The following is a 13,210-nucleotide window of genomic DNA, read 5'->3' on the forward strand; positions in this document are numbered from 1 at the left end:
CATACCACTCCTTCACTGTGCAGCACTTGATCCCTCACACGCACGCACAAACACTCACACACACACACACACACATACACACACACTCATGCACACTTATGCACACTTATGTACACACACTCATGCATATTCATGCGCACACACAACACAACATACACACACAACACACAACACACAACACACGCACCAACACCATCCTCACCCTGGTCCACTTCCATCCGTTCGCGCGCACAGCTTTGACCAGGACAGCGGGCTGGATGCGAAGATCAAGCTTGTCAACGACTACAACGAACTCATGCATGGTTTTCCCGCCAAAGACTTGCTGGCGGCGTCCGATACGGAGCAGCTGCGCCAGGCCCTTGTCACCATCTTCTCCCATCTCAAGCGCATCCGCAAGACAAAATATCCTGTGAAACGCTGTCAGAATTTGATCCTGGCCATCTCCCGTGACATGGCCGCACAGCTCACAGCCATCCTCTCAAACCTCGAGCTCATGCACATGAGGTGCGTCGCATTGTTTCGTGTGTGTGTGTGTTGTGTGCGCCTGTGTGTGTGTGTGTGTGCGTGTGTTTGTGTGCGCCTGTGTGTGTGTCTGTGCCTGCGTGTCATGTGTGATGTCTGTGCCTGCACCGCTGTCTGCACCGCTGCCTGCACTCGTGTCTGCACCCGTTGTCTGCTTTGCCTGCTTGTACCCAACTCCTCGCCCTCAACGTGCTCCAATTCCCCCCCGCCCCGCGTCCTTCCTCCGCCGCTGCACCAGCTATGCCGACTTTGACCGCACGATCCACGGCTGCTCGCGCCTCTTCAAGACGTGGGAGGAGGAGGTTGAGCGCTTCCGCACACAGCTGCGCATGCAACTGCGCCAGAACCCGGACCCGAACATGCGCACCCTCAAGATCCTGCACCCCGAGCACCGGCCCCTGCAGGAGCGCATCGAGGAGCTCCGTACGTCGCACACACACACACGCACATGCATTGTTTTGTGTGGTTTGCCTTGGACTGATGGCGGTGCGCCTGGTTGCAAGGCGTCTATTGTGGGTGCTTGTGCTTGTGTGGTTTCAGTATCAATGAGCTGATACTGCGTATATCCGTCTTGCGTGGTGTCCCTCCTCTCCATCCCTTTCCCATTCTTTCCTGGCCTCTCGATGACACTGCAGGCAAGTTCCGTGCGTCCCACGAGCAGCTGCGCAATGTGATTGAGCGCGTGTTGCGGGCGCCTGCGCCTGGCGAGGCCGTCACAGGTTCCCTGGATGCCCAGGACGTGCAGGCTGTGAAGGACGTCGATTCCGCCTACAACATGATGAAAGACATTGACGCGCTCGACCTGTCGGACCAGGGCGCCAGGCTCTGGAGCACACGCCTCCAAGCGTCAGTTGCCATGACGAAAGCGTGCATATTTGTGTGTGTGTGTGCGTGTGTGCGTGTGTGTGTACATCTGTGTGTGTGTGTGTGTGTGTGTGCACCTGTGTGTGTGTGTGTGTGTGTGTGTGCACCTGTGTGTGTGTGTGTGTGCACCTGTGTGTGTGTGGTTTCCTGTGTGCCTTTTTTTTTTTTGCGCGCGCGAACTGCAGCAATTACAGCATGTGTCCCTCACTCACCCCCTTTTTGTTCCCAAACCACGCCCGCCTCCCTCCCCAACTTCTTCAGGTACCACGACCGGATTGCGCTGGTTGAGGCGCGGGTGTCATCGAAGCTACGCGACCAGCTTGGTGCTGCGCGCTCAGCCAATGACATGTTCCGCATCCTCTCCCGCTACGAGACGCTCGTCAACCGCAAGAACATCAAGAGCGAGATCAAGAGCCACAGCGGGCAGCTGCTCTCCCGCGTGCTGACAGACATTGACAAGCTGCACCACAAGTTTGCGGTGGAGTTTGAGGCGACCACCAACGCCCGCCTGAGCAAGGCCCGCGACGTGCCGCCCGTCTCCGCCAAGATTGTGTGGATCAAGCAGTTTGAGCACAAGCTCGACCTGTACCTCTCGCGCGTGGACAACGTGCTTGGCATTGGCTGGGACAAGCTGCCGGAGGGCAAGAAGCTCCGGCGGTCCGCAGAGGAGCTGCGCGCCAAGCTCGACCACGATGCCGTGTTCAACCACTGGCAGGAGCAGGCAGCCAAGCTCGAGCACTCGTCCTCCACCACCAAGGCCCTTGGCGTTGTGCAGAACAAGGCAGGGAAGCTGGAGCTGGTGGTGGACGTGCCACGCGTCGCCATCGAGGCCAACAACGAGAGCCGCAACCTGAAGTTCCTGGGCCATCGCCCGCGCGTCGGGCTTGCGCGCAAGTTCATGTTCGCGCGCACGTCGTACTCGTTCTGCATGTCGCTGGACGGCAGCGTGCGCACGTACAAGCACACGCTGGCCAAGCTTGCTGACGCGCCCAAGCTCAAGCCGCTGGTGGCCAAGTACCACGACCGCATCCACCGGCTGCTGCACGACCACATTGACCTGACGTGGGGCGACCACCGCGTCGAGCGCTTTGTGGGCGATCTGGCCGAGAACACGCACATCTTCCAGGAGAAGGTGGACAGCGTCATCGCCGCAGACAGGCACATCCAGAAACAGGTGGCCGAGCTCGACACGTGCGCGCTGAGCAAGGTGACGCTGTCGCAGGTACTGGACGCGGTGCAGGCCGTGGTGGATGACCTTGACCGCCAGGCGTTCAGCCACTTGTCGACGTGGGTGCGTGACGTCGACGACCGCATCAGCGACAAGCTGGAGGACCGCCTGCGCGAGGCCATGGCCCGCTGGACCAAGGCGCTCAACGAGTACGACCTGGTGCTGCCGCCCGGCGCCGCCATGGACGTGATCCACGAGCACCGCCGCATCATCAAGCGCATCCCGCTGGAGATTCTCATCCACAACCAGATGCTGGTGGTGCACCCGCCCCCGGAGGCCGCCCGCGAGGCGCTGTTGCAGCAGCTGCAGCAGTACCTGGTGGTCATCACCAGCCTGCCGCGCATCCGCACGTCCAACCACGAGCTGCAGCCGACGCACACGGCGCGCTCGTCAAGCTCCTACTGCGGGCTGCTTGCACGCATGGCTGACGGCAACCAGCACCTGCTCAGCGCGTACTCTGCGATTGAGGCGCGCGTGGCCGCCATTGAGGAGTACGTGCAGGTGTGGATCCAGTACCAGGCGCTGTGGGACATGCAGACGGACAGCATCGTGGCCGCGCTCGGCGACGACCTGAACATGTGGAACCAGCTGCTGGTGGACATCAAGAAGGCGCGGCGCACGTTTGACACGGCCGAGACGTCCAAGGCGTTTGGCCCCGTGGAGGTCAACTACGGGCAGGTGCAGGCGCGCGTGATTATGAAGTACGATGCCCTGCACCGTGACATGCTCAACAAGTTTGGCAGCAAGATGGCCAACAAGATGCGCCGCTTCTTCGAGAGCGTGGGCGAGTCGCGCCAGGCGCTGGAGAAGGTGACGCTGGAGGGCGTGAGCACGGCGGACGCCGTGGCGTGCATCAAGACGCTGGGCGAGATGAAGCGCCGCCGCAAGCTGTGGATGCACGATCTGGAGCAGTTTACGGCCGGACAGAAGATTCTGGAGCGCCAGCGGTACCAGTTCCCGCGCGACTGGCTGTACCTGGACAACGTCGAGGGCGAGTGGGAGGCGTTCAACGAGATCCTGAACAAGAAGGATGGCGTGGTGCAGGGCCAGCTTGTGCCGCTGCAGATGAAGGTGGTGAGCGAGGACCGCGCCATGGAGACGCGCGTGGCGTCGCTGCTTGATGACTGGGCGAAGAACAAGCCCGTGGGCGGCACCGTTCGCCCGGACGCCGCCGTCAACACGCTTGCCATCTACGAGGCGCGCTTTGACAAGCTCAAGGCCGAGTTTGACTCGCTCACGGAGGCGAAGGTTGCGCTCGACCTGCCCGTCGCCCGCGACGACCGCCTGGCGCAGAGCCTGCACGAGCTGCACGAGCTGCAGAGCAGCTGGTCCGAGCTGTCGCAGATCTGGGAGCGCATCAACGACCTGAAGCAGATTCCGTGGTCGGCGGTGGTGCCGCGCAAGCTCCGCGGAGCCCTGGAGGACCTGGTGAAGGACCTGAAGAACCTGCCCATGGGCGTGCGGGAGTACGAGTCGTACGAGTACACCATGTCGCAGGTGAAGAGCTACGTCAAGGCGAACAAGCACATTGTGGACCTCAAGTCCGATGCGCTCAAGGACCGCCACTGGCGCAAGCTCATCCAGCTGCTTGGCGTGGACTGGGTTGTCACGGACATGGTGCTCGGCAATGTATGGGAGGTGGATCTGGACCGCCATGCAAAGGCCGTACAAGAGGTCATGGGCCAGGCACAGGTTGGTTCATCTTGGTGGTAGTGGTGGTGGTGGTGGTGGTGGTGGTGGTGGTGGTGGTGCAAGGCGAAGTTGAGCGAAATATGTGCCTTTATGTGACTGTGTGTATGCGTCTGTGTGTGTATGCGTCTGTTTGTGTCTGCCCTGTACCTGCGCCCTTGCTTGCTTGCTGGTCAGCATATTCCTACCCCCCCCCCCTCCTCAACACACACACAAACACACACACACACACACACACACACACACACACACACACACACACACACACACACAATGTACGATAGGGTGAGATGGGACTTGAAGAGTATCTGCGGCAGGTGAAGGAGCTGTGGGCGGGCTTTGAGCTTGACCTCGTCGACTACCAGCACAAGACGTATCTGATTCGCGGGTGGGACGACCTGTTCAACCAGCTCAAGGAGCACATCACGTCCATGGAGGCCATGCGCATGTCGCCCTACTTTGCTGCGTTTGAGGAGGAGGCGACCACGTGGTACGACAAGCTCAACAAGATGTTCACCATCTACGACGTGTGGATGGACGTGCAGCGCCAGTGGGTGTACCTCGAGGGCATCTTCACCGGCAGCGCTGACATCAAGCACCTCCTCCCCAACGAAACCTCTCGCTTCCAAACGTGAGACACTCCTTTAGTGTTTGTGTGTAGTTTGAGTGTGGGCGTGTGATCGTACGAGTGAGTGTGTACGTGGGTGTGGATGTGAGAGAGTGGGTGAGCGACACAACAAACGGAGACAGTGATGGCGGATGTGCTGCTGTGCTGCCGCACCCTCTTGTGCTTGACCAGTACTGTTGTGCGTTCTGCCGCTGCCATGATTTTGCGTTTCCAACAATCGCCTCTCCCGAATATGGTCAATCTGCGCTCACACACGTATCCACCTTAACATATCACACACACACACACACACACACACACACACACACACACACACACACACACACACACACACACACACACACACACACACACACACACACACGCACACACACACACGCCTCTTTTTTTTGTTTTTGTTTTTTTGCTCTCGACAACCCTCTCGCCCCCCCCCCCCACCCCCGCTTACACAAACAGCATCAGTGCGGAGTTTCTTGGGCTGATGAAGCGCGTGCAGCAGACGCGCATGGCAATTGACGTGCTTAACATCCCCGATGGCCAGAAGTCGCTTGAGCGCCTGGCAGACCTGCTTGGCAAGATCCAGAAGGCGCTGGGCGAGTATCTGGAGCGGGAGCGGCAGGCGTTCCCGCGCTTCTACTTTGTTGGCGACGAGGACCTGCTGGAGATTATCGGCAACTCGAAGAACATTGACCGCATGCAGAAGCACTTTATCAAGATGTTTGCGGGCGTGCAGACCATCACCCTCAACGACGACCAGAGCTTGGTCACGGGCATCAGCTCCAAGGAGGGCGAGTTCGTGCCCTTTGTGCAGCCCGTGACGTGCAAGGACGTCAAGATCAACGTGTGGCTGACGCAGGTGCAGGAGCAGATGCGCGTGTCGCTGGCCACCAGCCTGAACAAGGCCGTCACAGACCTGCGCGCCATGAGCGAGGACAAGTTCGACTTTGCCGCGTACAAGGCGTGGCTGGACACGTACCAGGCGCAGCTGGTTGTGCTCGCGGCGCAAATCAACTGGAGCGAGCGCGTGGAGGCTGCGCTGGAGCAGGGCGGCGGTGCACAGCACCTGCAGCCGGTCATCGACCACGTCAACGAGGTGCTGTCTGCGCTCGCCGACACGGTCCTGCAGTACCAGCCTCCGATTCTGCGCAAGAAGCTGGAGCACACCATCACGGAGCTCGTGCACCAGCGCGACGTGACGCGTGAGCTCGTGGCCACGGGCGCAACCAGCCCGCAGGACTTTGAGTGGCTCAAGTACATGCGCTTCTACTTCAACCCGCGCGAAGAGAACGTGCTGCAGCAGCTCACCATCTGCATGGCCAACACGCGCACCTTCTACGGGTTTGAGTACCTGGGGCTCGTGGACAAGCTTGTGCAGACGCCGCTCACGGACCGCTGCTTCCTCACCATGATGCAGGCGCTGGACATGAAGCAGGGCGGCAGCCCCTTTGGCCCCGCAGGCACGGGCAAGACGGAGTCTGTCAAGGCGCTCGGCGCGCAGCTGGGCCGCTTCGTGCTGGTGTTCAACTGCGATGAGACGTTTGACTTCCACGCCATGGGCCGCATCTTCGTCGGTCTGTGCCAGGTGGGCGCGTGGGGCTGCTTTGACGAGTTCAACCGCCTGGAGGAGCGCATGCTCTCTGCGGTGTCGCAGCAGATCCAGACCATCCAGCTCACCCTCAAGGACGCCGCTCCAGGCACCACACCAACCACGGACCTGCTGGGCCGCACGGTGACAGTGAGCCCGAGCATGGCCATCTTCATCACCATGAACCCGGGCTACGCGGGCCGCTCCAACCTCCCGGACAACCTCAAGAAGCTCTTCCGCCCACTGGCCATGACCAAGCCGGACAGGCAGCTGATTGCCCAGGTCATGCTCTTCTCGCAGGGGTTCCGCACCGCGGAGCAGCTCTCGCGCAAGATTGTGCCGCTGTTCATCCTGTGCCAGGAGCAGCTCTCCGCGCAGTCGCACTACGACTTTGGCCTGCGCTCCCTCAAGGCCGTGCTCGTCAGCGCGGGCAACATCAAGCGGCAGCACCTGGAGGACCTGCGGGCGAAGATGCAGCAGCAGGAGGGCGGCGGCGACGAGCAGCAGGAGCGCGACCTGGCCGCGGCCATCGACGAGCAGGAGGTGCTGATCCAGAGCGTGACCCAGACCATGGTGCCCAAGCTTGTGGCGGACGACCTGCCTTTGCTGGACAGCCTGCTGAGCGACGTGTTCCCCGGGGTGCAGCCGCCGGCGCTGCCGCTCGCTGACCTGAAGAAGGCCATCGAGGAGGTGTGCGCAGACTGGCACTACGTGCTGAGCGACATGTTCATGATGAAGATCCTTCAAGTGTACCAGGTGTCGTGCCTGCAGCACGGGCTCATGCTGGTTGGCCCCTCTGGCAGCGGCAAGTCTGCGGCGTGGAAGGTTCTGAAGGAGGCCCTGCAGCGCATGGAGAAGGCGGAGGTGTTCACGCACGTGATTGACCCCAAGGCAATCACCAAGGACGAGCTGTATGGCACGCTGGACCCGACCACGCGCGAGTGGACGGATGGCATCTTCACCCACGTCGTGCGCAAGATCTACGACAACCAGCGCAACGAGCAGGACCATCGCCAGTGGATTGTGCTTGACGGCGACGTGGACCCAGAGTGGGTGGAGAACTTGAACAGCGTGCTGGACGACAACAAGCTGCTGACGCTGCCCAACGGCGAGCGGCTCAGCCTGCCACCGTGCCTGCGCATCATGTTTGAGGTGAAGGACCTGAAGCACGCCACGCTTGCCACCGTCTCGCGGTGCGGTATGGTGTGGTTCAGCGAGGACGTTGTGACGATTGACATGTACTTTGAGCGCTACCTCGGGCGCCTCGCCACAACGCCGTTCCCCGCAGAGGCCGCAGACGCCCTCAAGCCAAACGACATGCTGGAGGTACGCGAGGGGAGGGGAAGAGGAAGAGGAGCAGAGGGAAAGGGAGGGGAGCACAGCGATCACAACATGCATCCGCCACATTTCGTCTGTGGTGGAACATTCGTACACCTTGTCACTCACTCACTCACTCACTCACTCACTCACTCACTCACTCACTCACGCATACACACTGGTACACATTCACTCACGCACAATCACAATTCTCAAACCACCCAACACCCACCCCGCCCCCAAACCAATGCAGATCCAGCAGGGCGTTGCGGAGGTGCTGTCGCCCTATTTGAGCGATGGTGGACTGGCCATGACGGCGATTGACTACGCACGGGACCTGTTCCACATTATGGAGTTTTCCAACATGCGCAGCGTCAACTCGTTCCTGTCCATGCTCAACTTCATCCCGCGCGCCATTGCCGGTTACAATGCATCGCACCCCGACTTCCCCATGACACCCGAGCAGGTGCGCGCGTACACGGAGAAGCGGCTCGTGTTTGCACTGCTGTGGGCGCTGGTTGGCGACAGCAAGGGCACGGTGCGCTCTGAGTTTAGCGAGTGGGTGCGCGAGCAAGTGGCTGGCGGCATGGACCTGCCCCAGGGCGACATCATGGACTTCGAGGTGCAGCTGCCCGTGGGCACATGGCAGCCGTGGAAGGACAAGGTACCGCGCATTGAGATTGACAACAAGAAAATCTCCGGCACGGACGTGGTCGTGCCCACCCTGGACACGGTGCGCCACGAGGACGTGCTGTACACGTGGCTCAAGGAGCACCTGCCGATTGTGTTGTGCGGCCCGCCGGGCTCCGGCAAGACCATGACGCTGTTCAGCGCGCTGCGCGCGCTGCCGCACTTTGAGGTGGCCGGTCTCAACTTCAGCAGCAGCACGACGCCCGAGCTGATTATGAAGACGTTTGAGCAGTACTGCGAGTACCGCAACACACCCAACGGGATTGTGCTTGCGCCCGCGCAGCTCAACAAGTGGCTGGTCATCTTCATGGACGAGTGCAACCTGCCCGCGCCAGACACGTACGAGACGGTGCGCGTGGTGACGTTTATCCGGCAGATGGTGGAGCAGGGCGGCTTCTGGCGCACGGAGGACTTCAAGTGGGTGCGCCTCGACCGCATCCAGTTTGTTGGCGCGTGCAACCCGCCGACGGACCCTGGCCGCGTGCCGCTTGACCAGCGCCTGCTGTGCCACGTGCCCGTGGTGTACGTGGACTACCCCGGCGCGGAGTCCCTGCGCCAGATTTACGGCACGTTCAACCGCGCCATGCTGGGCCTGCAGCCGAGCCTGAAGACGCACGCGGACGCGCTGACGGACGCCATGGTGGACTTTTTCACGCAGACGTCGCAGCGGTTCACGGCCGACATGCAGCCGCACTACATCTACTCCCCGCGTGAGATGACGCGCTGGGTGAAGGGCATTGCGGAGGCGATTGAGCCCCTGCCCTCGCTGGACCTGGACGGGCTGGTGCGGCTGTGGGCGCACGAGGCGCTGCGGCTGTTCCAGGACCGCCTGGTCGGCGACGACGAGCGGCAGTGGACGGAGGAGCAGATTGACGCCGTTGCGCGCAAGCACTTTGCCGGGCTGAACCACGTGCAGGCGCTGCAGCGGCCCATCCTGTACAGCAACTGGCTCTCGCGCGACTACGTGCCCGTGGAGCAGGAGGAGCTGCGGGACTTTGTGCAGGCGCGCCTGAAGGTTTTTTACGAGGAAGAGCTTGACGCGCAGCTGGTGCTGTTTGACGAGGTGCTGGACCACGTGCTGCGCATCGACCGCGTGTTCCGCCAGAACCAGGGCCACATGCTGCTCATTGGCATGCCGGGCGCGGGCAAGACGACGCTTGCGCGGTTTGTGGCGTGGATGAACGGCCTGAGCGTGTTCCAGGTGAAGGTGCACAAGAACTACGACGCGGAGGCGTTTGACGAGGACCTGCGGCACGTGCTGCGGCGCGCGGGCACGCTCGGCGAGAAGATTGTGTTTATCATGGACGAGGGCAACGTGATGGACACGGCGTTCCTGGAGCGCATGAACACGCTGCTGGCCAACGGCGAGGTGCCGGGCCTGTTTGAAGGGGACGAGTACACGACGCTGATGAACCAGTGCAAGGAGGGCGCGCAGCGGGACGGCCTGGTGCTGGAGGGCAACGACGAGCTCTACCGCTGGTTCTCGCTGCAGGTCATGAACAACCTGCACGTGGTCTTCACCATGAACCCGAGCGAGGGCGGGCTGCAGGAGCGCGCGTCCACCTCCCCCGCCCTCTTCAACCGCTGCGTGCTCAACTGGTTTGGCGACTGGTCCGACCACGCCGTGTACCAGGTTGGCTACGAGCTCACGGCGCAGGTGGACCTGGAGCGGCCGGGGTACCTTGCCCCGCCAACCCTGCCCGCGGTTGCGTACGACTGCCTGCCGTCGCCCATCGACCACCGCGCAGCCGTGATCAACGCGTGCGTGTACGTGCACAAGTCGACGCGGCAGGCGGCGAGGCGGCTGCTGAAGCGGGAGGGCCGCAGCACGGTGATCACGCCGCGCCACTTTCTCGAGTTTGTGCAGCAGATTGTGCACGTGTACAACGAGAAGCGCAGCAACCTTGAGGAGCAGCAGCTGCACCTGAACGTGGGGCTGGACAAGATTGAGCAGACGTTCAAGGCGGTGGAGCAGGAGCAGGCGAAGATGGCCGAGGAAGAGGTCAAGCTGCGCGAGATGAACGCGCGCGCCAACGACAAGATGAAGGAGGTGATGGTGAACCGGGAGAAGACGCAGGCCAAGCAGGACGAGTCTGCCAAGCTGGAGGCGGAGCTGGTACAGAAGCAGAAGCAGGTGCGGGAGAACAAGGCCGGCGTGGAGGCTGAGCTGGCCGAGGTGGAGCCCGCGGTGAGGGAGGCCAAGACGGCCGTGCAGGGCATTGAGAAGCGGCACCTGACGGAGCTCAAGGCGCTGGGCAACCCGCCGCAGGCCGTGAAGCTTGCGCTGGAGTCTGTGCTGTGCATGTTGGGGGAGGCCAACGCGGACTGGAAGTTTATCCGCAGCTACATCACGCGCGACGACTTTATCAGCTCCATCATCAACTTCAACCCGGACAGCGTGACGCCCAGGATCCGCGACACGATGGAGAAGCGGTACCTGTCCAACCCAGACTACGACGTGGACAAGGCGTTTCGCGCGTCGCAGGCCGCGGGCCCGCTGGTCAAGTGGGCGCGGGCGATGGTTGGCTATGCGACGATGCTGCTGAAGATTGAGCCCCTGCGCAACGAGCTGCGCAGCCTGACGCAAGAGGCGGAGGCGATGGCGCAGCAGCACGAGGAGGTGCAGGTCCTGCTCAAGGAGCTTGAGGGCACGCTGGAGGCGCTCACGCTGGAGTACAACGAGCTGCAGAAGGACATTGGGCGCACGGAGGAGCAGCTGCGCATCACCAAGTCCAAGGTAGAGCGCAGCATGAAGCTGCTGGAGAGCCTGAACGACGAGCGCGAGCGGTGGTCCAAGGGCAGCGAGGAGTTTACGCAGCAGATGGCCACCATTGCCGGCGACTCGCTGCTGGCCGGCGCGTTCCTGGCGTACGCGGGCTACTTTGACCAGACGTACCGCGCGTCGCTGTTCAAGCTGTGGCGGCGGTGCCTGGAGAACTCCGCCGTCAACTACAAGCGGGACCTGGCCATTCCAGAGTACCTGTCCACGCCCGACGAGCGGCTGGCGTGGCGCAGCAACGGCCTGCCGGACGACGAGCTGTGCACGGAGAACGCCATCATGCTCAAGCGCTCTGTGCGGTACCCACTTGTGATTGACCCGGCGGGCCAGGCGGTGGCGTTTATCCTGCAGCAATACGCGGACGTGAAGATCCAGCGGACGAGCTTCCTGGACAAGTCGTTCAAGAAGACGCTGGAGAGTGCGCTGCGGTTTGGCACGCCGCTGCTGGTGCAGGACGCGGAGGGCTACGACCCGCTGCTCAACCCCGTGCTCAACCACGAGGTGCGCAAGACGGGCGGGCGCGTGCTGGTGTCGCTCGGGCAGGACGACGGCATTGACCTGTCGCCGGCGTTCCACATCATCCTGACCACGCGCAACTCCACGCACCAGTTCCCCGCAGACCTGTGCAGCCGCGTGACCATGGTCAACTTCACCGTGACGCGCGGGTCGCTGCAGTCGCAGTGCCTGAACCAGATGCTGCGGTCCGAGCGGCCGGACGTGGACGCCAAGCGCTCGGAGCAGCTCAAGCTGCAGGGGGCGTTTAGGGCGCAGCTGCGGCGCCTGGAGCGGGACCTGCTCAGCACGCTCAACGAGGTGGGCGGGTCGATTCTGGACGACGACAAGGTGCTGACGGCGCTGGAGACGCTGAAGCAGCAAGCGGCGGAGGTGGCGCAGAAGGTGCGGGAGAGCGACTCGGTCATGGCAGAGATCTCTGCGGTGACGGCGGAGTACCAGCCGCTGGCGCACAAGTGCAGCAACATCTACTTCACGCTGGAGCAGCTGCACGTGGTGCACTTTTTGTACCGCTACTCGCTGCAGTTTTTCCTCAACATCTTCCATGTGGTGCTGAACGAGAACGTGCACCTGACGGGGCTGGACAACCCCGGGGAGCGGCTGCGCATCATCACAAAGGACCTGTTCCTCGCCGTGTACACGCGCGTGGCGCCGGGCCTGCTGCACGAGCACCGCATGTCGTTTGCCGTGACGCTGCTGCGCTTCTACCTGCAGGGCACGCGCGACGAGCTGCCGGAGGACGAGTTTTCGCACCTCTTCTCCAGCGCGGGGGCGCAGGTGGCCGGCGTCACCACCGCCTTTGACTTTTTGCTGTCGGAGACGATTCGCACGCCGCAGGCGCTGGCCGCGGAGCACCTGAGCAAGTCGCTGCCCAACGCGTTTGCGTCGCTGCTGCAGGACATCCGCAACAACGAGGCCGCGTTTGTGGAGTGGATCAACTCGCCCTACCCGGAGCTGGACCGCCCCGAGTACATGTCGTACACGGAGGGCGTGAGCGACACGGTGCAGGCGTTCCGCCACCTGCTGCTGCTGCGGGCGCTGCGGCCTGACCGCGTGCTGGCCATGTGCCACGAGCTTGTGGTGGGCGTGTTTGGTGGCTCCTTTGCCAGCAGCGCGGCGGAGGCGGCTGAGCTGCTTGTGAACAGCGTGCTCAAGGAGGTTGACTGCCGCACGCCCCTGCTGCTGTGCGGTGTGCGCGGGTTTGATGCCTCGTCGAAGGTGCGGGACCTCGCCCTCACGCAGGGCCGCGTCCTGTCCGAGGTGGCCATCGGCTCTGAGGAGGTAACGGTTTCAGTTTGGGTCGGGGGATGTAAATGCTTGTGTTGTGTGTGTGTGTGTGTGTGTGTGTGTGTGTGTGTGTGTGTGTGTGTGTGTGTGTGTGTGTGTGTGTGGTGG

General features: G+C 62.2%; 1 protein-coding gene across 1 annotated transcript in view; it reads left to right on the forward strand.

Moving 5' to 3' along the window:
• Positions 1-13,210, forward strand: part of PTSG_06350 (dynein heavy chain) — a 23,505-nt gene that overhangs the window by 3,349 nt on the left and 6,946 nt on the right. The window contains exons 9-15 of the mRNA XM_004993183.1: positions 235-504; positions 761-945; positions 1,158-1,368; positions 1,648-4,306; positions 4,588-4,934; positions 5,388-7,842; positions 8,087-13,096. Of these exons, the coding sequence (XP_004993240.1) occupies positions 235-504; positions 761-945; positions 1,158-1,368; positions 1,648-4,306; positions 4,588-4,934; positions 5,388-7,842; positions 8,087-13,096 (11,137 nt within the window). The remainder of the gene's footprint in view (positions 1-234; positions 505-760; positions 946-1,157; positions 1,369-1,647; positions 4,307-4,587; positions 4,935-5,387; positions 7,843-8,086; positions 13,097-13,210) is intronic.

Source organism: Salpingoeca rosetta (genome assembly GCF_000188695.1).
Source record: "Salpingoeca rosetta unplaced genomic scaffold supercont1.14, whole genome shotgun sequence".
NCBI classification, from domain to species: Eukaryota; class Choanoflagellata; order Craspedida; family Salpingoecidae; genus Salpingoeca; species Salpingoeca rosetta.